The sequence below is a fragment of the Cercospora kikuchii genome (genome assembly GCF_019650295.1).
Source record: "Cercospora kikuchii DNA, contig_00003, whole genome shotgun sequence".
NCBI classification, from domain to species: domain Eukaryota; kingdom Fungi; phylum Ascomycota; class Dothideomycetes; order Mycosphaerellales; family Mycosphaerellaceae; genus Cercospora; species Cercospora kikuchii.
In genome coordinates, this window is record NW_025408584.1 from 173,658 (window position 1) to 198,869 (window position 25,212).

The window sequence follows — 25,212 nt, forward strand, 5'->3', positions numbered from 1 at the left end:
ACGAACAGGAGAAAAGTATCACGTCGAAGGCAAAACAATCACATCCGGCTCGCTGCTCCAGCTCACATCGCCATCAGCAGCGAAATCTCAAGCCAGTTACACACCAATCGTTGCCCGCCTGTTCGTACGGCGTCAGGCGAACCTGACGACTTACGCACTTGACCATTTCACCGGATGCAATCGTTGAGGATTTGTCATTCCGGATTGTTAATATACCTCCACCTCACGAATACGTAAGCAGAAAAGGGAAAGAGGCTTTGACTTTGATGAGCAGAGAAGAAAAGGAGAGGGGGCAAAACTAATGCATCCGCAAAAGATTAGCCTGCACTGGCCACCGAAGAGGCCTTTCTATCGGTCTACTGCAGAAGCAGTGCAACGCCGTTCTGTTCAACGTCAGTTCTCACTGACGACTTACGACTCAACCATCTTGCCGGATGCTGTTATTGGAAGCTGGTGTTCTGTGACTGCTCATAGAGCTCTGATTGAAACAGGCTGGGGCAAAGTGAGCACGTTCGAAAAATCGATAAACTTGGAAAATTTGCACAGAAGAGCAAAACAAACGCATCCGACGGAGCAGCGAGACCCTGAAGATGTTGACCAGGATAGCCGTCCATCGCCTATCTCGCCGTCCATCTCGGTCTCGAGAGCCCGCATCAATTCCGTTGACGACTTACGGGTGAGCTATCTCGCTGGATGCGATCGCTGAATGCTGGTTCTGTCTGATCGTTGATGAAGGTTCAACTGACGCGTGGCCGGTAGGAGGGGGCTGGCATGAGAAAGGGGCTGATCGGATTGTCCAATTTGTTGGAGTGGGCACATGCCGACGAACAAAATCGCTGACTGCGCAAGACGGTACCGAACATACTTTGTACAATTCTTTCCATGAAGGGAACGAATTCTTCAAGCCTTGACGAGTAAGCCCATCAAATGCCCTCGAGACACGAAGAGTCCGAATATACGGACGACGGATCTGTACACCATGGTCGCAGGTTTGTCTGCCTCTCCACGTATCCGCGCTGACATACAAAGGAGCATCTACACAAACGCGCCTCCCAACCCAAGACCAAAGCCGGAAGCAGCTTCTGGATAGCACACTAACATTTGTTGCTCCACTGCGTATCATCGCAGCCAGAATCGGCTGCCGTAGTTGAACATCTGTACCCCGTAAGTGACGATGGATCCGCTGTTCTCACTTGTCAGATGCAAAGTCTCATGCGTATCTACTCTGTTGAGTACTCACGGTTGCACTTGACGCTATAGAGAGAGCCACTAGGAAACATGTAACATTGACAGCACTGGTCGTTTTCCGGTTGACATTCATCTGGATGTTCTCAGCGTAAAGTCCAAAGATGCAGATTCAACACAGGTATGTGTACCTCCATCGCGTAGTCTAGCAGAGATAGGCATGGCGAGCGCCACCAGTGCGAGGAGGATGCGAGTGGCCAGCATGGTGGATCGGTGTCGAGTCTGCTCGGTCTGTAGATGCAGGGTGGAGGAATTGAGTATGAATGAAGATTTGACTAGGAGCCACAGTAATGCGATCGGACTGATATATCAGCGGCTGGAGACCTACGGTGTAGAGATGTCAGCAGATACGATAGCCCTTAGTGTCTATCAAGACCTAGTATAAGCGGCCCCATCGGCACTAACCTGAAATGCCAAGACCGCCCTTTAGCTTCTCTACTAATGATCCGGTTTATGCGTCTCGATGTTCACCAAGACGCGGACCAAGTCGGCCGAGTCTGGATCAAACAATGTGCGTATTGGAGTTCAATAAGGCGTCTATTTCCCAGCGGATGGCGCCCAAGAAATGCTGTTTTCACCCCAGAAACTCGATCCAAGTAGTACAGGACGACCCAACGAACCTTCAGAGATTGCAGGCTTTGGTGCGTGAGCTGAGCCGCTTGTGGCTGGTAGAGAGCAGATGACTGACTGCCTTCGTGTGGCTCTATAGACGACACGGCCCGGACGAACTCTTGAAAGATTAAGTGTTCACGTCAACTAGAGGGGTAGAATTCGAGCAGTTGAACCTCTAGCTCTAACTCATCTGTGCTGTCAACTTGACTTATGTTTCATGCTCACTATGAATACTCGACTGCTAAGCCGGAGTAATAACGTACGACTGCCCAGCTTGGGTGCCAATTGGCCCAGAGTATGACTGACCATTGACTTGGAAGTTCTGGCCATTGTTGAGGCGCAGTGTCAACTGACCGCCTAGTTGCGAGGTGACCGTTGTCTGATTCAAGCCGCCTCCAGAATTCCAGCTGATATCGACTTTGAATCCGCCACGTCCTATCAGACCCTTCACGGACCCAGCTCGAGCCTGAGAGGTTTGGGCGGGCAGAATGTGGATAACGCTGGCGTGACTTTGGAGCAGCATTTCCGTAATGCCACTTACGATTCCGTGATTGCCATCTTGCTGGAATGGTGAGTACGGACCTTCAAGAGTGTCCAACATGTTGACCCCGAAGAAGGATTGGATAGTACGCTGAGCGTTGGTCCAGGCGTCATTGCCTTGATACAGTCTGGCGAAGCAATTGATAAACCACGACCGCGACCATCCAGTGGAACCAGAGCCTGCATCGAGGCGATGCTTGAGGAGAATTTGCGAAGCTTGTGCAAGCGTGTTGTTCACAAGTGGGGTCATGGCAGAGCCTGGGAACAGGCCGAACAAGGGAGACAGATGGCGATGTCCAGGCTCCGCTTCATTGTATTCATCACGCCACTCGAGGATCTGACCATAAGAACCGATTTCGGGTGGCTTGATCTTCGCCAGTGCATCTTTCGCTTTGCTGACCTGGTCGTCGCCTGATTGGCCGATGGCAGTATAGCCCTCAATTATGTCGCCGAAGAATTGAGCTAGCAACTGGCGGTCCATAGAGGTGCCAATGTCAATGCCTGTGCGTTGGCCTGCCCCTTCTGCGCCGTCCGGGATGTAGAAGCCATGTTCCGGACTGAGACTGGTTGCAGTGGTCAAGTATCCTTCATGATCAAACAACCATGCGTAAAAGAACTCTGCAGCTTCCACTAGCCATGGCAGGGTCGTCTTTTCAAGGAATGTACTGTCACCAGTGAAACGATAGTACTCTAGCAGATGTGTTCCGAGCCAGGCTGCACCCATGGGCCAGTGAGTATATTCTAATGCAAGTCAGCATCACTCGGAAATGTCGTGAGCAGGGCAGCTTACCGGTGCCATTGTCATTGGGCGCGACGTCACCCCAAGCATCCGCGTTGTGATGCATGACAAAGCCAGACAACCCGTACATGTCTGAAGCTTGCTCGCGGCCGCCTGTGCGCGACACATCGAGTAGGCCGAAGAAAGGCTCAAGCATTTCGTCGGCAAGATTGGTAGGTCCCGCTGGCCAGTCCAGCATCTGCGTATTGATATTCACTGTGAATCGACTGCCGAATGGTGGATCATAGTTGGTGTTCCAGAGGCCCTGGAGATTGGGTGGAAGTGGCTTGTAGCCCTTTCGCGAGCTGCCGATGAAAAGGTAACGGCCCATGTTGAAACCAAGAGCAGTCATCTGCGGGTCACTATTGGGATCGTTACGGTAGGCCTGCAGGCGTCCGTCGGTCGTCTGCTGCCCCGAGTTTGAGGAAGTAGTTCCAAAATCGCCCGACACTCTCTGGTACAGATTCTGATAATCCGAAATGGCTGCACTTCGTACAGAATCGTAGCCTTTGGCGACTGCAGCGGCCACGTTCCTAGCAGCCTTCTCGGCTCTCTCATTGCTGTCGGGGCATCGATAGGTCGTCTGGATGTCAGTAAAGATGTCAAAGCCGCGAGTGTCGGACAGTCGGAATGCGTTTCCATTGACGATTGAAACGGAGCCTGATACAGGGTTTGATTTTAGCACATAGCTCTTCCACCATCAAGTGGCAGTGGATGCGGCTTACCGTCCACCGGTACCAAGCGACCTTCGATGTTGAAGTCCAGCTGGCCAGGACTCGGATCACTGCCTCCTTGGAGATAGAACTTATATTCATTGTTGTCTGTCGTGGCTAGTTTCTGGTGGATGTTCTGTTCGCGCTCGTAATAGATAGTGGCACTGAATGGGGCACTTGCGCGCCAGCGAGCACCGATGACCTAGTCAGGGTAGCTCGCAAAGACCTCGCGAGTGAAGTCGATCCCTTGATACGTGTAGTTGATGCTGACCATTCCAGTAGAGATGTCGAGAATACGATTATAGTCCTGCATCTGCGAACCATCCCCGTTTGTGAAGATGTTCAGATGTCCGGCTGGTTGGTAATGTCTGACAAGATCTATTCCACAATATTAGAGTCAGAGCAGGACAGGTCCGTGTGCAAGAAGAGGTAATTTACCTGGGTCTGGGGTCATGTTAGCTAGCGCATCATTGCCGGCGGAGGAGAACTTGTTCTGAACCAAGTCGTCGCGGACTCGTGGCCATGCTTCCTTTGCATTTGGATTGACGCGCCTCTGGTACAGACCTGACCAGATCGTGTCCTCGTTCAGCCAAAGTTGCTCATTAATATCGCCAAACACGTTGCCTCCTGAACGCCCGTTGCCCACGACGAGCACGGATTGACCATCAGCAGGCGTGCCGGAGCGAAGAGTTTGCGATGGATCATATTGAGCAGACACAAAATGTGTCTTCAGAAGCGTCGAGATGTATAGAACAGAAGTAAGAGGCCTCATGATGCCCTGCCAATTGCTGGTTGTGATCGCGCCGGTCTCGGGTATCTGGCGTTCATCAAGAAGATGCACAGCCGTCTTCTGCACTTAAATAATATGATTCAAGTCGGATAAATAGACTGAACGTGTGACCGCGTGGCTATCCTGTGAGAGTGTGGGGAAGCGAGGCTAGAGCAAATGCGGCATCGTCTCTTGTGGAGAACAAACTTCAGAGGTCTGATGAGATCTTATATTTGCCGGCCTTTTTACCTCCCTCTGATGCGCAGCCATCTATTCCTGGACCATATTGCGGCCTGCTCCAGTTTCAAAGTTGCTCTGCGCAACTCCATGTACGACGCGGACGTGACCAATCCGTAGCTTTGCTGATTAGTGTTGTCTAACTAGTGCAGATGTTGGAGCCATCCGCGAACGCGGGTGGAGCACGTATCGGTATCACGACATGTCCTCGCAACTTGCTAGCTTGCCTCCTTAACCGCCATGAACCGACAGAGAGGTAGGCCACGACACCACGCAATGGATACAGCCTCATATTGACATTGGAACGAGTCGCGCCAACTCTACGCCACTACTGCTGCAGTGCTCGATATCAATCTAGTAATTGTGCTCTGTCGGAAAGACAGCAAAATGGAAACTGGGCGATACGCTCACTTTGTAACCTCTCTCATGAACTTGGTCCTGCAGCAGCTTCGCTTGTCGAGACAGAGCGCCTTAGCTACGCTGCACAAGGCGGGGATACGAGGATCGAAATGGTACTCGACATCCTCATTCAGAGGAGTACGAGGTATCAATCCTGGGTTCTGTTTTGCCGGCAGCAGGATCCAAGGTTACGGGAAGTGCAGATGTTGCGCTGCATACATCCCGTGGCACTAGTGCGCTCTAGTATTGCAGCACCGGTACCTACTAGATTGTATGTCTAGCAAGAAAGTAAGGATAGTAACATAGTCTAGGCTTGCGGGATTCGGACTAACAACGTCATGGTTATGTGGTGTCTTCAAATACTCAGACGCACCCTAAGTTAGCGTAACAGGTACGCAAGGCTAGCATTGCGTTCGGTAGCTGCTATGTTAGCTGCTAGGCCAGCAAGGGAAGGATCAGCATTGATCCGGGTCGGATAATCCGAGCGGAAAATTACCTAGGCCTGCGAATCGAACAAAGTCTTTTGTGGCGTCTGTATGGGACAAAGGTTGAACTGGCGAAGTGACATAAGTATTTGACTCCTCTTATAACAAAGCAGTGCGAATGCTCCCGAGGGCAGGCAGCACCTCCCGACATTGTTTATGATTGGAATCTGACGTGGGGACTTTGCACATCAATCTTGGACATCATGTTAAAGGGAATAGACCCTATTCTGACGCCAGACTTGCTACGAGCACTGGCGTCAATGGGCCATGGCGACTCGCTTGCGATTGTGGATGCGAACTATCCGGCCGCCTCGATAGGGCCCCCAGTACTTCACCTGGCGGGTGTTGACACGGTCCAAGCTGCAAACGCCGTGCTGTCCTTGATTCCTCTTGATCAGTACGCGCCAGAAGCCGCGTGGTGTATGGACTCTGGGCTCAGCACCGAACTGCCTATCATGCAACAGCTTCGGTCGACAATCCAGAAGCACGAAGGCGACAAGTTCGAGCTCGCCAAATTGGAGCGATTCTCATTCTATCAACAAACCAAGACAGCATTCGTCATCATCTCAACTAGCGAACGCAGACTATATGGGAACTTGATATTGAAGAAGGGAGTCATCGAAGCCGACTCGCATCAATGATACAATTGTATCCCATCGATGCACCATGCGAGTCACGAAGTAGAGCGACCGGACACTCTTCTGATTCACCAGCGAATATCCACGTTTCTTGTCCGCCATCCAGAAGATCTCTCGGTGGGCCTTGCGACGGTGCTGGGCCCGGAAAGCGAACAATTTAGGATATCTTGCTCACACGCAAAAGTCAACGGGCCGGCCAATCTACCGACACATTGCGCAGGATCTTGAAGGGTCGCTCTGACTGTGCACCAGTCTAAAGTTGCAACTCTCGTCATGGATCTAGCCATAGTTTGTGTAATGCATTCGACAGATGCCGCAACAGCTAAGGTGCAATGTCGCTCACTTTGTTCGGACTTTCCTCTTAATTTCCTTGACTCAGCTCAGTGTCTATTCTAATATTGCGATGAGCTGCCTTTCTTCGCTCATTACAAGCCTATCTGTACCTAAAGGCCACATATTCGGGTCGCGAAGAGGCGAATCTAACAGTGGTAATCTCGACTCACAATATCGCCATACTCGGTGCGAGTTGCTGTGAGAACAATGGCTGCGTGGCATCGGAAGATGGTCTGAGAACGTGGAACCAATTCGGCACCGAGACATGGATGAGTCTGGACGCCTCGGTCTCTAGAATGATAGAGTATATGTCTGCCCTGAGGTGGCCATAATCGGCCCGCTGTACACCTCTCCATTGACACGGAACACTCGGCCATCTTGCACTCGAATCTTGAGTGGACCATCTACACTAGCCGTAATGACCGCACCGACGATTTGCTGGTTGTTCCATTCTGCATCCACTGTGAAAGCACCCCTCGCCTTCCATCCTTTAAAGTGTCCGACTCCCAGCTTGGTACTTGGAATGGCAGGACCAAGGTGAATCGTGTCGTCGGCATGTGATTGTAGGAACATTTCCTGTATAGCGTGCGTGAAACCGAAATTGGCGTCCATCTGGAAGATGCCGTCGGTAATTGCGAAGAGATTCGGAAACGTGTAACCGGTTATAAGAGTGACTGCGTTGGAAAGTGCCTTGTCCCCGTTCAGGAGGCGTCCGTAAAGGGCCGATGCCCAAATGCGGGACCAACCGGTCGACCCGGAGCCAGAAGACATGCGTCGATCGAGAGAGGCACCAGCTGCGCCAGAGAGGGTGGAGTTGGTGATCGGAGAGAACTGATTGCCTGGATGTAAGCCGTAGAGGTTAGAGAAGTGGCGGTGGCCGGGTTGCCATCTATCCTCGTAGTCCTGAGACCACTCGAGGAGGCGCCCTGTGGTCGGGCTCACGCTTGGCGCTGCGAGTTTTGCGAGGAAATTTTGTGCTTCTTGGACCATGTTAGAGGACCCCACGGCGTCGCTGAGCTCTATGAAGCTGCTGTACAGATCCCAGAGGATCGCCTTGTCCATCTCCGTAGTGCGGTCGAGGCCTGTCCATGTGCCAGCCGTCTTCTGACCTTCCGGGATGTAGTAGGCATTTTCCGGGCTGAGGGAAGGGTAGATGTCCCAGCGATCATCTTTCTCGACAGCAAATTGATTGTAAAAGGTGATTGCATCTGCCATGAGAGGTAAAGCAGTGTTGGTCACAAAAGCCTTATCGCGAGTGAATCGATAATGCTCAGAGGTATGAGACAAAAGCCAGTTCATTCCTGTGCAGCAGATATCAGTGCATGTCACGGTCTGTAAGGAACCTCAATTACCTTGCGGCCATAGGGTAAATAGTGTGAGCGCGGGACCGGAGTCAACAGGTGCACAGTCGCCCGTATAGTCGGTATCGCTTGGGCCCACGTCAGCTTCATGGTAACGTAGCTTGGTAAGGCTGATGTACATACTGATGACAGACTGCCCCAGTCAGACCATAAATGTCCTGCGCGACCTGCTTGCCTCGCAGGTTCATCCGCCTCAGTAGGCTCCAAATTGGTTCCATCAACTCCGGAAGGTTCGAAATCTCGGTATGCCAGTGATTCATCTCTACATTGACGTTCAAGGTGAATTTACTACCCCACGGAGGTGAGAAGTTGTTGTTCCAGATTCCTTGAAGGTTCGGCGGTAAGCTATTTGGACGCGTGGCACAAATCGTGGCATATCGGCCAAAGTTGTACATGAGCGTGAGTAATTCAGGATCGGTAGACGCATCGCCGGAGGCTTTCATATTGTCGATTCGTTTGGTGGTTGGGAGGTTTGCTCCGGGTCCTGCGCTGCCAAGATTCAACGATACGCGATCAAAGTATTTGGCGTGATCTGCTACAGCATCGGCAAGGATGGCACTGAAGCCGCGCGATGCTGCAACGTCTAACTTCTCCTGTAGTATTGGCTCATAGTTACTGGGACCGGCCGGATGGTAGAAGAGAGTTTCGGCATCCCAGAAAAGTGTCACTGTATCTGCACCCTGCACATACACTCCATTACTATCGGAAGTTTGTGTACCTGTAGTAAGTCAGAATCTGTGGCACTTTGGGCGAAGGAATGCACTGTACCTCCACTCGAGACAACTCTAAACTTGGAAGTGAAAGTGTAGGAGTCGTCTGCAGTGCCTGTGCCCCGAATAACGCCGCCTTCGTTCGTATACTCTGCCCCTGAGGCTCCTTGGTCTCTGGTCATAGTGATGTCCATCGAGATCTTGCCAGACTGGTCACTAGTATACTCCAGACCAATGACGCCAAGGGGGTCGTTTGCTACTGCGCGACGAGTGTACCTCGCTCCCTCATAGTCGTAGCTGACCCTGAACACACCAGTGGAGAGATCCAGAGTACGGTTGTAGTTTGAAGCTGAGTTGTGATTGACCGTAATTTTGATATCACCGGCAGGCTGATAGGCACGAGGATTATCTGGTTGGGATGCCATGTTGTTTTCAATCTCTTTCCCAGCTGCCGTAATGTCGCCCTGGTCCATCAAAGATCGAACACGAGGAAAGGCTTCTTTCGCCTTAGGGTTGACTCTATTCGACCAAGCACCGCTCCAGATGGAGTCCTCGTTGAGCTGAATCAGATCAGTATCGAGACCACCGTAGAGCATCGCTCCCAAGCGACCATTGCCGATCGGAAAGGCTTGGACATATCCGGGAGCTGGGTTGACATCCCACAACATGTGGGAAGGAATGTCAGCGGCCGTAGAACTGCCGAAGAGGCCGATGAGACCGGCGAACGCAATGAGGGCCATAGTGATTGTGCTCATCGAGCAACCGCATCGTCAACATGAGCCTATGTCCACTCACAAGTGCGGACATTAGATGTTCACGATATAATGCCAAGGCATTCCTATGCTCAGATTGTGGAGAAGTGGAGGTATCTGGTGTCGCGTGACAGGTGCTGCTCCAATCAAATGTGGCGCTCTACGGGATTTCCCTGGAAAATTACGGGTAAAAAGCTGGGGATGATCGCCCGCACGGTACGCTAGTTCTGTCTATGTGGGTTACGCGACTTCGTCAAACCTTGTGTCGACTTCCCCTTCGCTTCAACCAGGCACTTGACGATCGAAAACGCCCCTGCTGTCGGGCGTCAGATCGTGCACTACTGAACGTGGCTGCGGGCACACCGGCTCCACTTGCATTTCGTGCCTAGAATGATGCTCATACGCATAGGAAATGGATCGCAGAACTCAAATGCATTCACGAGGTGAAAGACTGGAAGCTTTTTCACGACACTTAACCTTATGTGAGTCTCGCGAGGATATTTGGTTGCGTCCACAAGCCATTGTGGTCTCCCAGACATGAGCAAGAGGCGACGGCTCGCCTGGCATATCGACCTCCAGTTCCATATCCTGTAAGTATGATGTGACATGAGTACATACTGTGGTCCCTGACTGCTTAAGAATTTTCGGATCCATCGTCATCACGAATGCATCAAGAGTCTTTGTCCTATTTTTAAGACGATGCCTCAAAATTTTCCATCGTCTGTCTGGAGAGAAACCGCTAGAAGTCGCCAAAGTGGCAGAGCGCTTTCCGACAGATCGTCCAGTCCAAGGTCAACAGAGCTATTTCCGAACCTGTAATTTGGGGTATCCAGGTAGATGTTCCGGTACTTCTCAGGAATGAAGCACACCAGATCAGGATATCCGTGCAGTCTAGGACGCATCAGCACTTAGCGGTTACCCCGCTTTCATCGCCTCTGGCAAGATTGATACGAGATGCCATCGCTTGGCTATAACGCATGTCCTACCACTCGCGGGGTAAGAAATACCAGGTCCTTGGCACTTATGTGAGTTTGAAGCCATTGTCAGGTGTCCACATCTGTACTCCACTTACCCGACGATCTGCAATGTGTTCAATCATGAACATGAGGTCGACGCGTGCTCCTCCACATTCTCGGAGAAGGAACAGGGTTGGCACAGTTGGATAAGTAGAGGTTCCAGGACCGCCTTTACGATTTGTTTGTCCGCATCTCAGCAACACTATTCATTCTGAAAATGGCTTATCACAAAGCAACTTTGGTCGGCGCGGCCTGCCTGTTCCTTGGATCCTCCGCCGGACTGATTCCACGTGCTGAATCGTGGACGGTAGCCTTGGACCCCATTCAAGCTATCATCAACCAAGATCAAGACGGAAAGTTGAGCTTCGACTGCCAAGCTCAAGGTCGCACTGTCATATCAGCCTCGAACATCGGTCTCCAGACGAGTGGAGGAGACATCGGTCCTCAGTTTACCTCATGCAAAGCGCAAGAGCAGACTCTAGATCGCATTAAGTACAGCATACCAGTTGGTAGAGCCACTAATCGTGCCGCGACATATCGGACTCAGTCTCTCGATTGTCAGACCGCCGACGGTCGTGATGTCCAGTTTGATGTTCGCGTCGGGGTTGATGGCTGCGCCTGGCGACTCAAGGTTCCCAATGGACAGTATGAGGTGACTGGCGAGACGTCAAAGTGGGTCTTTGCACAGAACGGAGAGACGTATTTGGTTGGTCTATCCCCAAGACTTAGTTCGTCGGGTGTTGACAGTATGGATAGATGGATGATCCCGAAAACACGTCATACGAGGGCGAATGGATTCGCAGCAGTGTGGCACAAGGCCTTTCGGGTTCTAGACGTGTCATGATGCCATATCTAGCGGACGCTTCGACCACGGTTGCTGGCCAATGGATCCTTTTGGAAGAGGGCGCCGTTGACGGTTCGTGGCAAGGCTCGCAACTGACGCACTCTGACGGCTCACTTGAATATACTTGGCAACTCGCCGAAGGTGGTACGGTCAATGTGCAAAGCTCAGTCTTCACCCCTTGGCGCATCGCTGGTGAGTAGATCAAGCTTTTGCAACCAGTATGCTTTTCACTGACCTAATCTAGTCGTGGGAGATTTGTCAACACTCTTTCAGACCCATTTTGACCAAGACAACGCCGCACCAACAAACATTACTGACATGTCTTGGATCAAACCGGGCGCAGTTGCATGGTCGTGGTTGCCCGAAATCAATTCACCACGCGACCTGAACCGCCAGAAGCAGTACACTGATCTCGCCGCGAACGAAGGCTGGCCTTTTGTCCTAGTGGACGAGGGTTGGGACGCAGCCTGGGTCCCAGAACTGGTCTCGTACGCACAAGATAAGGGCGTATCAGTGCTACTCTGGTATCACTCCAATCAATGGAGATCCACCGAGGACGTCGCTCGAAACATCGCCAACATGAAGCAGTGGGGTGTGAAGGGGACCAAAATCGACTTCTTCCTCTCTGACAAGCAAGCCACACACAAACAAATGGACTATATTCTATCACAAACCGCCGAAGCTCAGCTCATGGTCAACTTTCACGGCTGTCCTCCTCCTCGTGGCCGACAGCGACAGTGGCCTCATCTCATGACAGTAGAAGGCATCCGCGGAGACGAACTCTACACATTGGCCTTCCGCCACACTGTTGTCCCGTTCACACGAAACCTGATTGGCAGCGCAGACTTTACACCTAGCCTCTACACTGCAGCAGGCGTCTTCTCCACCGAAGAGAAACAGCGTGAGCAGTCCTACCAGTGCTCCGTCGGCTGCGGCCTTGCCCGCTCGGTCGTATTCGAATCTGCCTGGCAGCATCCAGGGGACAAGCCGGAGGTCATCGCCGAGTACAACCTGGCAGCGCGCATGTACAAGCAACTCCCCACTATGTGGCAAAGCTCTGACCTCCTCGACGGGTCCTATCCAGGCCGGGCCACGATCGTCGGACGACGGTCGGATGCGGCGGATCGGTACTACTTTGCTGGTGTCTTCAATGACGGCGAGCAAATGTTCGACTTCAAGCCAAAAAGTTTGCCGGAGGGGACAACTTTTGTACTCGATATCGTCCATGATTCGCCCGGCGATGACGGCAACCGGACTGCTGTTGAACGGACCATTGAGCGCAATGTCAATTCGGGATCGACGATTAAGATTCCAGTCAAGACAAATGGCGGCTTCACGATCGTTGCTTGCGAGATCCCTGGTGATGATGGAGGGTGCATGTATTGAAGACACAAAGTCAGCATCATTTCCAAGTCTGTTTACTGGAGCTGCTAGTTGTGGTTGAGTAGATTGAGTAACAAATCGTAGTACTAGGATCGCCCTCGGCACGGCGTAGTTGTTTGCGAACATAGTCGCCGAATTTATGCTTGTTGACACATTTGCCAAATTGAAATCTCTCGCCCAGTGAATGGTGGTGGGACTCTTGTCAAGGGCCACAAGTTGCGTCTCATGGATGACGTGCTAGTCGTCTCCATTTCCACAGCGCCGGATCTACCCATGTGCCGAAACTTGCATTAGAGAATGCATGGAAGTTAATGTCGAAAGGTAACTCACATGCGGTCACCCAATCTGAAACAAAGCAACGTGTATAGCTGCTCGCGGCCGACTGCTTGGACCCACCGCTGTCGCTAACTTCGCATCTGCGAGCCCGCTAGCCATGGCAAATGCCAAGATACGTGATTCATCACGAGCGATACAGGTCGCTACGCGGCAAAATGTCGCTCGGGTTCCTATTTCAAGGAGAGCTTTACGGTGTGACTGGGCGCCCTCCAGTGAGAACAGGCTCAGCGTTTGGCTGTCTCGTACCCACCGCGAAATGTGCTGACATATTCACCCACTGTCTAGGAATTGTGCACTTTCAGTAGAAGGTAAACAATGCTCTGATCAGACGTTCGGCAGTGTCTCTCCAAATTTATCATATTCTGGAAGCAGGATGGTAGTCTGTTCTCAGATGACAGCGCCACCACTCTCGCGTAGGTACAGTGGCACTTTTGACGGCATCATAGCGACTTGCTTCATGGTGACATGTAGCTTGACAGGAGCCCGTCTTTCTGGGCTTTCCCTGCCGTCGCCCCAATATCGGCAGCTTCTAATACGAGAGTGGCTTGAAACGTGTAGCTTTCTTTCTCCCACAGGTGCAGCCCGATCTGCCAGACGAGATCTACAAAGAGCCGCCCGTTGTTTCACTATCCAAGTCGGAAGTAGCATGTGCATAGTAAACTAACATGTAATATCGAATTCGCTGAGACTGCAGCCCAAACCATTTCGTATACATCTGCATCCCGTAGTCGATGTTCTGTCCGCTATTGGTACTTGTCAGACCCGAATCTTATTGTCATTCCCTCTATCAAAGACCTACGCATGCATTCAACCCTGTTCAAAGTGCCGTGTTCCTCCGCATGGCATAGACAACAGTCGTCGTTTGTTCGACATTCACCTATTTACCCTCGACGTAAGCTGCAACGATACAAAACAGATGGGTTGACGTTTACCTCCAACGCCGTGTCTGGCTAAGATAGGCATAGCGAGGGCCATGAATGTGCAGAGTAGGCCAGTGACCAGCATTTTTGAGAAGGATAGCTACTTCTGAGCTCGTGGAACAGTGTCGGAGAAGTCGACTGGGACCGTATATATGGATGGAGTATGTAGTATCCCCAGAGCTCCTATATATATGCCGAAGTATGGAAAGGCTTTGTAGAAATATGATGTCGTTTGGTGTTCGACAAGGCCTCGTGTGAGCACTCAATCAACACTAGCCCCAAAATGCCAAGATCACTCTTTAGCTTACATACTAATTGTCCGGTTTACGCGCCTCTATTTTCCCCAACCTCCAATCAACTCGGACGAGCCTGAACTGGATAATGAGCAGCTCAATGCACGATAGGCGAAGCTTGCACCTAACCACTCGGGCATTTAGATCGTCAAGGCTTCGCATGGAGTGACTGTTCTCTCATGCCAGAGTTGTCCTAATCCACGGTTTGCGCGTATCCCGCGGCACCTACAAGCGTTATCCATGCTGCCAATAGGTGCCAGTACCTCGTGTCAATGGCAAATTCTACCATCTGTCAAAGTGACAGCCTGGGATACGATCGCCAGGCTTTCAAGTCTTTGATTTTCTCACCGCAAGTGGGGCTAACGTGGACATTCCGCCTGGAACAGAAAGGGGGCCATTCTTCGGGTGCTCAGAGGTCAATTGGGGCGGAAACGTGCGAAGCAACGTGCAACCGACCATGCCGTAAAGCTCGAGAGATAGACCCAATGCACGCAAGTATGAACATGCAAAAACGCAATTGATTACCCTTGGTCTATATGTCACAACCGTACAGAAGCCACAGCATGTTTTTTCACAAAATGTTAGAACAAATGGAACCCCTGCCCCCTCTTATGCAGCATGTGCACGCTATTGCTTCTCACATATCGAGATTCAAGAGCATCCTCCTCAGACTAGCTGCCTTTGCCGCCAGTCTTGTTCTGAACTTCCTTCGGCGAAGTCTTGCTCGCAACTTCCTTCGCCGAAGTCACGCTTCCAGCCTCTTTTAGCTCCTGGCTCGGCCAATAGGAGACCTTGATAGTGATAGAGTCACCACCTCCAGCCGCATGAAGAGCATTCGTCCAATCTTGGTCCGAAAACGTGTACATGTACTAGCCGTCAGCCACATCGATGTAATTCCTCGTGGGATCGTTGTAGATCCGACTGTTGACCTCGATCTGAATGTGAACTTCCGAATGAGCGGCAGGAGTAAAGCCTTGTGCGAAGTTGACCGTAATGCGGTGTTGGTTGTTGAGACTAAGGCCGGTTGTCGCGGAAATGGTTGCGTCGTGTGCGTTGACAAATGTTCCGTCCGCGTTCATCTGGACGTTGAGTTCGTTTACGTTGACAATTGGGGCCGGGCGTGGGAGACAGTGTCCGATGATGAGTTTGCCAATACACCACCTGTCTTCGATGTCCTGGGCAGGAAGTGGTTTAGGCAGGCATAGTGCTCCTATATGCGCGATCATTAGCTCAATTATAAAACATCTGCTGGACGATAGTGTTGGGACAGACCCTGCAAGGACAACAGGAGGAGTACGAGCAATCGAAACATCTTGAGATTGGGTCGCGGCGAAGTTGTAAAGTTTTGTTGTTATTGGGAAATCGAAGTTTGAATTGGGTCGTTGAGTTGAGCGATGAGAACCTCGACGGAGGATCTCGCTTCATTTATGTACTGATCATGGACGTATGCACGAAGCGACAAAGATGACATGTATACCGCTTCTCTGCTCGTCACCAGTACCCTATGGCCCTATGCAAAAACGACAGATGTCTCAGGTTGGCCAATTGTGCCTCAACTTTGAACATGAGCCGACAAACACGAGCTCTCAACCAAGGGAACATGATAAACATAAGTTTGCCGTTCCGGTATAGTGCATGTAATTCCCATAACCACATTTCGCAATCGAGAAGCGTGGGCTTCATACCTACGGTTTGAGTGTTGCAATTTTGATGATACGAGATGTCTGAGCTACATACGATCAGATAGCCGGGAAGGCTTGAATACCAATATTTGGTCATGGCCCGAGTGTTTCTCAGCGAGTCAAGAAGATGACTAGAACCATAGCTGCACATTTGTACAGTATACGGGCGTAGTCAGCAACTGGGAATCCTAGTCTACGATTGCTTACTTGCACATGCCTCCTCGAGACACACACGTGCGATCTCTTGGCACACGTGCGCAGCTCGCGACATTCAAGGGTCCCAGTGCACCCTTAAGGTGCACGGTATGGGCCTAGGCTCCTCGGCCAAACAGAGTTCTGGCTACGCGAAATTCGGAAATCCCGAATCTCGCGTGTCTTCCCCAGCGGTTCGTTCCCGAGTCGTCGAAAGCCTCTCGGACTCTCAAACATCACCTCCTCCAACCTGACACGCCTCACATTGGCCAAATTGTCACGCTGGGGTAACGGGAACTACGCTATGGCTGCGGAAGCGATTTGGTACTCAGGTACCACGGGAAGCCGGGGTACCATATAGCCTGCAACAATGCCTACCTAGCAAAGGTAAATCCGACCACATCCCATTCCCTTCACTGAGGCATTCAGCAAGCAGAGAAGCATGCCCAAAAATCCACCTCACTTCGTACTCATCCACGGCGCCTGCCATCGAGCCTGGCATTGGCATCTTCTTGAAGCAAAATTGAAAGAATCAGGCTGCGCGGTCTCGACCATTGACCTTCCATCATGTAATCCCGACAAAGAGAAGCTCGTCGTCTCCGGTGCTTTGCGATTAGACATTGAAGCTATCAAGGCATTTCTGGAGAATCTTGCCTCAACATCGGATAGGATAATCCCAGTCTTTCATAGCTACAGCGGAGCGCCAGGCGGCGATGCTGTCGCAGAATTGAGCTCAGCAGCGAAGTCAAAAATCGAAAGATTGGTCTATTTGACCGCCATTGCCGCACAACCAGGCGGAACTGTTGCAGGAATTCCGAATGGAGAGGGGATGAACATCAATGTTGAAGTAAGCATCACCATTTCCCTTGCACATAGTCTACCATCTTAATCTGACTTATCTCAACAGGGACACATCGCCGACCTCCTTCTCTGCACATCCTGTCTCTACGACCCAGACGTCAAAGACCAGAAGCTACTCGATGAAGCTGTGAGCCATCTCGTTCCAATGTCGATTTCCGCCGCGATAGAGCCCACCCAGCACACACCCTGGACCGAGTTTCCTTGTACGTATATTTTTACAACGGAGGACTTGTGTCTTCCATATGCTTCGCAGAAAGGCATGCTAGAGGCGATGAGCGACGGAGAGAGGAAAAGATGGAAGGTGCGTATTCCTCCGCCGCTTTGCGGTTTCAAGAAGAAGTATTTGGAGCTGACGATCGATTATCCAGACCGTGACGATGAAGGCCGGCCACAGTCCGATGTTGGCGGACCCGGACGAGTTGGCGAAAGTGTTGTTGGAGATTGTGGTGGTGGTGTCCAGAGTTTCTTGATCACATCGATAGCCTCCCGAATCTCATCAAGACCAGATTTCTCTGGCCGAAGCGCAAACAGCGGAAATCTCTCGAGGAACTCGTCGTTGACTTGGTTGAAGTCGTTGATCTGAGTCATGATGACGTGAACCATATACTCGATGCTCAGGTTGGCCAGATACACAAATGTCTCCAGAGCCCAGATCCACGCAAATGCGATGAGATGGAAAATCGCCACGGGGAACCACAGCAGCTCCGACTTCCACCTGCCGCCAGAGACAACGCGAAACAAGCGACGAACCGCGGACCGACAGACCGAAAAGAGAGTGGAGATGAGCTCGGCGAGCATTTTGACTTGCAGTTTGGTGTCTTTTGTATGTGAGTTGGTATCGTTAGAGAACAAACCAGAAAGCCACGGTCGCGACAAAGTAGAAGCGCACTCCTGCGGCTTCCTTCAAACTCCATCTGCTCCTACTTCAACTCCAAAAGGCCCAGTCGCACTACCCTCATATGCCGCACTTTCAAACTTCCCCAACGATCCTTCCCATCAACAACGCCTCACACTTCTCTCCCTTCCTCAAAGCCTCCTTCCTCATCGGCAAACAAAGCAAAGCATTCGCCCCCTTGAAACTCCCAATCGCACTACTTCTCTGAAATCCCGTACTCGTCGCCCACAACTGCCCATCAGCCTTCCTCGCCCTCACCACAACACGATGATACTCCGCTCTCTTCGGATCAGGTCTGACATCCTGCTCCAACGAAACCATCACAGTCGGCAACCCCACAGGAGAAATCCCGCTCATTTTATGCAAAGCTGGTAGAACAAAAAGATGGAACGTGACAACCGCGCTTGCAGGATTCCCAGGTAATGAGAAGATGACTTTTGTTTCGTCTTCTCCTGAGTTGGATTTGAATGGTACTGTGGCGAAAGTTGTGGGTTTTCCGGGCTTCATGCTTACGCGACCAAAGTGGATTGTGCCGCCGAGTTGGCGTTCGATGGTAGGTTTGAGGAGGTCGAGTTCACCCATGCTGACGCCTCCGCTGGTGATGATGACTTCGCATTTTCGCATTGCTAAGCGTAGGGACTCTTCAAGAGAGCCGGGTTGATCGGATGCGATTCCGAGATCGATTGCTTCGTAGCCTTGACCTCGAATGGCTGTGAGAAGAGTCGGCCGGTTCGTGTCGCGGACTTCTCCAAGGCGGAGTTCACGTGGCGTGTCGTGCGGGATGATTTCGTCGCCAGTGCTGAGGACTCCGACGACGGGACGAGTGTAGATGGAGACTTCGCGCGTGCCGACAGAGGCGAGCAGACCGAATTCGCCACCGATTGCAGTGATGGCTTTACCTTTACGCAAGATCGTTGCACCAGCTTTGACATCTGATCCAGGCTCGCGCACATTTTCTCCAGGTTTGATGGCGTCAGTGAGGATTTCGATTTCAGCTTCTTCCTTTCCGTCATCTGTCATCTTGCGTAGGATAGTGTCTTCGACCATGACCACAGCTGTTGCACCTGGAGGTAGAGGTGCGCCGGTGGTGATGCGAGCAACTTCACCCATCTCCAGTTTCGGGATCTCTTTGCCTGCTTGAGCGTGCGAGATGCTGACAACGGGGAAGACGCCTTTGGAGGATGGTACTAGAGGATGATCCGAAGCTAGAATTGCGTAGCCGTCGACGATACTTGCGCGAAAGGCGGGAACAGATTCTGATGCGACCACATCTTCGGCAAGAACAGAGCCAATTAGCGACTCGTTGACGGGTGCTTTGATGACCTTGGGTCCTGGTGTGTTGGCCGCAATTTGGGTGAGAGCTTCTGGGACGGGCAGCATAGGATAAGGCGACTCTCGATATCTGCGAGAAGCACCTGCGCTCGGGTCATTGGTGACTGGGCGGTCTTCGGGTTTTGTGTGCGCTCGAGGGCCATGATGGTGTCCATGTCCGTGGCCGTGACCGTGGGTGTGCGAGTGCGAGTGCGAATGGGAGTGATCGTGCTGACCAGCTGTGTTTGGAGCTGCACTGCTGACACCAGCCTCCTTCTCCAGCTTCTTCACGCCTCCGACATGGAGTGTCCGTGAGTCAGCTCCAGCTGCTTGCAGGCACGCATGTGGCAAGAGTTTCAGCACGGCTTCGAGATTCTCCTTGGCGCCTTTTGGTGATCCTGGCAGGGTGAGTATCAAAGTCTTATTCCGCACTCCTGCCACTGGACGAGCCATAGAGGCGACTGCACAGTCAGCAATGCTTCAGCATGTTTACGTCTTGGAAGACTCACACGGAGTGATTGCCAGAGAGGCGGCAAGCATGGTATGCACGAGTCCTGAGGCATGCTTGTGTATCAGCGGAGAGATAGCCTGCTCATCTGTCAATTGCCGTAACACGATGCCTGTCGCCTCAGCTATAACGAGTCGCGGGACGAGCAAGAATCTGTAACAATGCGGAGTCACACGTGGGAAGCAATGATTTGCCTGGACTGACCTCTGGGGTAACATCTTTCTGCGCGAAACCCGTACCACCGCTGGTCAGGATCAGATTGACAGGTTCAGGTGCATCTGTCCATTCGGTGATGACACGCTGAATGTCGAGGACGCTGTCCGTCACGATTCTGGTGTCATTGGCCGTCCATTGGTCGCCGCCATTCTGGGCGAAGACTTCTTGGAGAGCGGGAGTGCCTTTGTCGGTACTTGCATCTCGGCTGGCGGTTTCGGACACGATGAGAATGGCAGCGCGAAGAGGCGACATGGTGGAAAGTGAGTTTGTACTCGAGCGCCATGAGAGGCAGTTGGGTGGAGGGGCGATATCGGCGAGGATGTAGCCGGCAGCACGGTCGGCGTAGCTTTGAGTCTGTTACATCTACCTTCTCCACCTCCTCTCTAAACACTTCACCGCGACTCGAAACTCATCTCTCTTGCCAGTCTGCAACCCTTGCGACAGACGACATGTGGACCCGCGCAGGTGGCTTACTGGCTGTTCGGTCGCCTCTTCAAATGGGTGACCAACAAATCAGATCCACCGTGATCCCCCCTTCCATGACCACCAGGTGACGCCTTGATATCACGACAAATGGCCTCCTTGTGCGAATGCGGCCAGGTGTTGATCGCCTGCGAGAGATCGACCGAGCGGACGATGACTCGCATCCCGATGACCCGATGACTGCGACGACGGGGACATACGCTTGCGACGACGCATCTGTTCTGCACGGAACTATTTCTGTCCACAACCAGGCTGAAGAACTCCAAAACCAGGTTTTCGCGGGGCAAGACAATTCCAAAAAGTAGCCGCAAGTACCTGTTGATCCGGAGGAAACCGAAACATCTCTTGCTCGCACTTCCTCCACGCGACACGGAGCGCTGTGGTGTCACAGACTTGCAGATCTGCCGCATCGGACCTGCAGCTGCTCGAGTCAGGCCCAGAGCACAGCAGGCACTCAGCGCAATCGAAATGATGGATCCATCGCCGTTCGACGCTTGTAATTCCCCGTGGCCACTCGAAACTCGAGCCGCACTCACCGCTACCACGAACAAGAGCCACCACGTGCTTGACAGTTCCAATCTCGTCGGGCACCGGCAGACATGCCGCCACTCATGCCCATCCAGCGCAGTGCAATACTCTCCTTCATGTACTCGCCACCAAACCCTACGCCAGACCCTTGGGGGCTGGACGGTGTGGCGGTAGCTTTGAACTTGATCACTGGACCTAGCCGTTGGAAGCCACGACTATAGCCTGAAGCCGATCCCTAGCTCCAAAAGCGATGGCGTTGCCATTGCCCTAGAACAGTTGTGCATTTTACTTGACCATTTGTGCGACATCCATGATGGTTCGGAATAGATGGGTGATTCTCTTTCTTCTTCTTCTCCTCCTGCCATTTGGTCTGGGGAGCCCCTTGGACGAGGATTCCGAAAGCCGGTCGCAAAAGCCCAACGATCTCAACGACTTCCTCTCCAAACGACAGCAAGCTGGCTCGTGCACGCTCAATTGCTTCACGAAAGTCTTACCACAGTTCGATTGCCCGGATCTACTTCAATGCATATGCAACGACAAGGCAGTGGCTGCTGCTCTACAGCAATGCGCCGTCGAGAGCGGATGCTCGATCAAGGAAGCTCTGCAAGGGCAGAAAGCCCAAGCGGAAACCTGTGGTTTTCCCAAGCGGAATCGCGTCATGGTCTTTACTGTCACCCAGACTGCTCTCTTCACGCTTGCGAGCGTGTGCGCAATACTACGCCTACTCGCCAGAGGCAAGACCTTTGGGGGAGCTGGATATGGCTGGGACGATGCGATGCTGTTCGCGTCATGCCTTCCCATGCTCGGTCTGACTGTGGTCGGATACATGGAGCAGATGGCTGGATTGGGCAGAGACATATGGGAATTGGAGTTCGAGCAGATTGAGAATGTGCTCAAGGTGAGTCGTTGAGCATCCTGCGATGACAAGGTGTTGAACTGACCCATGCAGCTCTTCTACATTGGAAACACGTTCTACTCGCCAGTGGTATTTGGCACAAAGATGGCCTTCGTCCTCCTCTATCTTCGGATCTGGAAGGACTCGTCAATCGTCTTCCGCCGCATATGCCAGGTCATCCTCGTTCTACTGGCAATGGCTACCATCGGCTTCACATTCTCAACAATCTTCCTATGCCAGCCTGTATCTTACACCTGGAAAGCTTTATCTGGACTCAAAGGCACATGTGTCAATCGCAATGCTCAGCTGTATTCAAACTCTGCCGTCAACATCGCAATGGACGTAATAGTGTTGCTCTTGCCCGTGCGCAAAATCCTTCAGTTACGCATGACCTGGCCAAAGAAGATTGGGCTTCTTTTCACCTTCTTGGTCGGCTTTGTCACCACCGCGACAAGTGTCATCCAGTTTTACTACCTCATTACCAGGCTCAACAGCACCCAAAATCCAACATGGGACTATTTCGACATCGGAATCTGGCGCATCACGGAGATGTACCTTGGCGTAGTCTGCTGCTGCATGCCGATGATCGCGGGCTTGGTCAAGCGCAGCGTACAACGTGCATCACAAGCTGTGAGCTTCCCAAGCACTGTCAGCGAAATGTGGAGTAAGACGAAGAATCTCATGACGACGACAACAACGTCTTCCAAGAGCAAAATGGACCCGAAACTCACTGCCAATGTCACGCTTACCGGCAGTCTGGGATTGAATAGCTCATGGTTGCACTTGAAAGCCGACAATACACCTGGATCGGAACAGAGCGTGGAGTTGAGGCACTTCACTACCAGGAGCATTGGAGACAGCATCGGAGATCACCCTGAAGGTTCTCAACCAACTAGGGACGGCCACGTCTCCGCCATGAGCGATGCGACAACAGCAGTGACATCAAATGGTCCACTCTCGCTATCCACTACCCGCAATCGCGATAGCGCGGTACGTCAACAGCAGTGGGAACTTTACCAAAAAGAGCATCCCGTCAGATCAAAGTCACGCACGCGACGACGAGGATACTCTCTTCCGCACAGAGAGCAAAATATCATGTCCTTGTCTTCGCCGTATGAGGACATGAAATCTCGAATATCGAGGATAGATCCGGGGGAGCCCTCTTTCCAGGCAACAGTAGCTCGTCAGGGCGCATTCTCCAATTATGTCGACAGAGCTGCAGGAGCAGACCACCCAAGCCGCCCACCGAGACCCGGCCGTCCAAGAGCTGACACGATGCCCACGCCATCTCCAGCCCCTTCATCATCTCACAGCCACCGTGGCAGCAGGATCGCCTTGCAGATACCAAGCGCAAGCCATCGCTACGGAGGACTCGAGTCGAATAATGGCGTCTGGACTGCTTTACCTCCCGTCATGCCTTCGCCAATGTCTGACGACAGTCAAGAAATGTCTGTAACATCTGACGAGATTCTGTCATGGGCGAGGCGTTCGCAGCAGCAGGCTTTGCAACGATATCAGCCGTCTGTGTTACAGGAAGCGAATCCACAACGTCATCCGGAATGGGAAGAGCGCAGACGGCTAGAAGTTCGCAGTTACAGTGATCGTGCGTTGCCTTCGCCGCCGAGCTCTTGGGCTAGTGGAGGGCGAAGAGGATAACATGCGCGACCTTCGTAGCGTTGACTTCCTTCTATCACAACGAATATACACGATTGCATGACAACATTTTCGAAGCTTCAGCATATCTCCATTTATTGATGTAGGAGCTACGTATCTCATGCGCCGATTCGATGCGTATAGATGTCGTGGTTGATCGATATCATAGCAATGATGGCGCCTACGTCTGATCGAGCAAGGCAGGAAGCGTTGAGCGTACACGCAGCGCCAATTCAAGCCCAGCGTCAGTCTGCAGCCAAAACGCTCCAGATCGATCGTGAGCACAGATCTGCTCCAGAGTACCTTGCAGAATTCTCCGAATCGCTCGCATATGCATATGGCGGCGCTGAGCTATAGTCATGGGATCCCAGCCCAGTCGGAGGACGAGCCGAAAACTCTGACTCGCATACCAACCTGGTGTGCTTGCAAGCTCAGACTAGTGAAACATGTGGTGAGCTTAAATCGTAGCCACCGGCCACAGGTCCGTCAGCTTCACAAGGTTCAACTTCACATCTTCTTGTTGATGATCTTTCCGTTCCGGCCGCATTGGGAGACGATCTTCAATTTCCTTTCATGCTGATCTCGACTCAAGACAGCGCGACCATGAATCAACCACATGCGTTATATGGATAGCCACGTACCTCATCTCGCGACGACTCCTATGCATCTAGCGAGTTGTGTAAGAAGCAGGACTTTTGTTGTTTGAAGAGCACGTCATTCTTCATACTGTCCTCCATTACCTGTGGATATATATCATCAACACAATCAGACTGCAAGACACTTCGGCAGACAGCAGCTTCAATTACAGCTTCATCTCATCGCATTCGATTCGATTCATCGACCAAAGACACTTCGCCAACAATGCCTTCCTCTCTCCTCCTCGCACTCGCATACTCCAGCCTCGCGCTCGCTTTCCCTCAAAACAAAGTCCAAGAATCACTCCAATGCACCGACGGCGGCCAACTCCACTGCTGCGAAGCAACTTTCACCGGCGCAGCCCTCCCCGTCGCTCTCGCCGCTGACCTACTCTGCTACGATTTGACTCCAGCAGTAGTCAACTGCATCATCAGTACGTCCACTTCTCCCACTTTCTCAACACCACCTCTTCCAAATGCCTCTGCTAACACTTTGACCCTGCAGCCGAAGCCCCCTCCGACCCAGACACAGGCTGCTACGGCACCCCCCTCTGCTGCCAAGTCAACGCCCTCTCTCCCGCTTTGGGCCTCTTCTGCTCTAAACCCCCTGGAAACTGCGTCGGAAAAGAATCCGATGGAAGATGTCTAGAGACTTTGACTGATAGGTTTGGGAATTGTACGGAGAGTGATATTAATCGTCAACGAGGAGATCTTGGGTTGGGGGTTGTCGGGGATATTGGAGAGGAAGTTGCTGGGGGACCGGTTGGTGGGGCGGTGAAGGGTGTTACGGGACCGGTGCTGGGTGGTGTGGGAAGTGCGACGAAGCCGGTGGGGAGTGTGGTTGATGGGCTTGTGGGGAGTTTGAGGGATGGGGGGAGGAGGAAGGGGAATTAAATGGCTTTCAAGGGAGGATGGAAGCTCGTGGAGAAGAAGGGTTGGCGCAGGTGCTGTTGAGTCGAATTGTATTTGTATATTCTTGGTAATGAGTA

At 52.1% G+C, this 25,212-nt stretch overlaps 9 protein-coding genes across 9 annotated transcripts; 5 read left to right on the forward strand and 4 right to left on the reverse strand.

Annotated features, from left to right (window-relative positions):
- Positions 1-2,098: 2,098 nt before the first annotated feature.
- CKM354_000445900 (uncharacterized protein) lies at positions 2,099-4,660 on the reverse strand (the record flags this gene model as incomplete). The annotated part of the gene is made up of 5 exons (XM_044799696.1): positions 2,099-3,138; positions 3,188-3,835; positions 3,901-4,090; positions 4,160-4,266; positions 4,327-4,660. The coding sequence occupies 5 exons, from the start codon at positions 4,658-4,660 to the stop codon at positions 2,099-2,101; spliced, it is 2,319 nt and encodes a 772-aa protein (XP_044655631.1).
- Positions 4,661-5,981: 1,321 nt separating this feature from the next.
- Positions 5,982-6,419, forward strand: CKM354_000446000 (uncharacterized protein; the record flags this gene model as incomplete). The annotated part of the gene is made up of 1 exon (XM_044799697.1): positions 5,982-6,419. The coding sequence occupies one exon, from the start codon at positions 5,982-5,984 to the stop codon at positions 6,417-6,419; it is 438 nt and encodes a 145-aa protein (XP_044655632.1).
- Positions 6,420-7,040: 621 nt separating this feature from the next.
- On the reverse strand, positions 7,041-9,560 carry CKM354_000446100 (uncharacterized protein; the record flags this gene model as incomplete). The annotated part of the gene is made up of 4 exons (XM_044799698.1): positions 7,041-8,050; positions 8,102-8,178; positions 8,234-8,828; positions 8,879-9,560. 4 exons carry the CDS (start codon positions 9,558-9,560, stop codon positions 7,041-7,043), a joined length of 2,364 nt encoding a protein of 787 aa, XP_044655633.1.
- A 1,245-nt stretch (positions 9,561-10,805) lies between these two features.
- On the forward strand, positions 10,806-12,818 carry CKM354_000446200 (uncharacterized protein; the record flags this gene model as incomplete). Its single annotated transcript, XM_044799699.1, has 3 exons — positions 10,806-11,294; positions 11,345-11,624; positions 11,677-12,818. The coding sequence occupies 3 exons, from the start codon at positions 10,806-10,808 to the stop codon at positions 12,816-12,818; spliced, it is 1,911 nt and encodes a 636-aa protein (XP_044655634.1).
- A 2,415-nt stretch (positions 12,819-15,233) lies between these two features.
- Positions 15,234-15,676, reverse strand: CKM354_000446300 (uncharacterized protein; the record flags this gene model as incomplete). The annotated part of the gene is made up of 2 exons (XM_044799700.1): positions 15,234-15,574; positions 15,637-15,676. The coding sequence occupies 2 exons, from the start codon at positions 15,674-15,676 to the stop codon at positions 15,234-15,236; spliced, it is 381 nt and encodes a 126-aa protein (XP_044655635.1).
- A 1,004-nt stretch (positions 15,677-16,680) lies between these two features.
- On the forward strand, positions 16,681-17,569 carry CKM354_000446400 (uncharacterized protein; the record flags this gene model as incomplete). The annotated part of the gene is made up of 3 exons (XM_044799701.1): positions 16,681-17,085; positions 17,146-17,400; positions 17,468-17,569. The coding sequence occupies 3 exons, from the start codon at positions 16,681-16,683 to the stop codon at positions 17,567-17,569; spliced, it is 762 nt and encodes a 253-aa protein (XP_044655636.1).
- A 500-nt stretch (positions 17,570-18,069) lies between these two features.
- On the reverse strand, positions 18,070-20,281 carry CKM354_000446500 (uncharacterized protein; the record flags this gene model as incomplete). Its single annotated transcript, XM_044799702.1, has 3 exons — positions 18,070-19,766; positions 19,815-19,893; positions 20,018-20,281. 3 exons carry the CDS (start codon positions 20,279-20,281, stop codon positions 18,070-18,072), a joined length of 2,040 nt encoding a protein of 679 aa, XP_044655637.1.
- Positions 20,282-21,353: 1,072 nt separating this feature from the next.
- CKM354_000446600 (uncharacterized protein) lies at positions 21,354-23,591 on the forward strand (the record flags this gene model as incomplete). The annotated part of the gene is made up of 2 exons (XM_044799703.1): positions 21,354-21,938; positions 21,990-23,591. 2 exons carry the CDS (start codon positions 21,354-21,356, stop codon positions 23,589-23,591), a joined length of 2,187 nt encoding a protein of 728 aa, XP_044655638.1.
- An 858-nt stretch (positions 23,592-24,449) lies between these two features.
- CKM354_000446700 (uncharacterized protein) lies at positions 24,450-25,117 on the forward strand (the record flags this gene model as incomplete). Its single annotated transcript, XM_044799704.1, has 2 exons — positions 24,450-24,657; positions 24,729-25,117. The coding sequence occupies 2 exons, from the start codon at positions 24,450-24,452 to the stop codon at positions 25,115-25,117; spliced, it is 597 nt and encodes a 198-aa protein (XP_044655639.1).
- Positions 25,118-25,212: the final 95 nt, after the last annotated feature.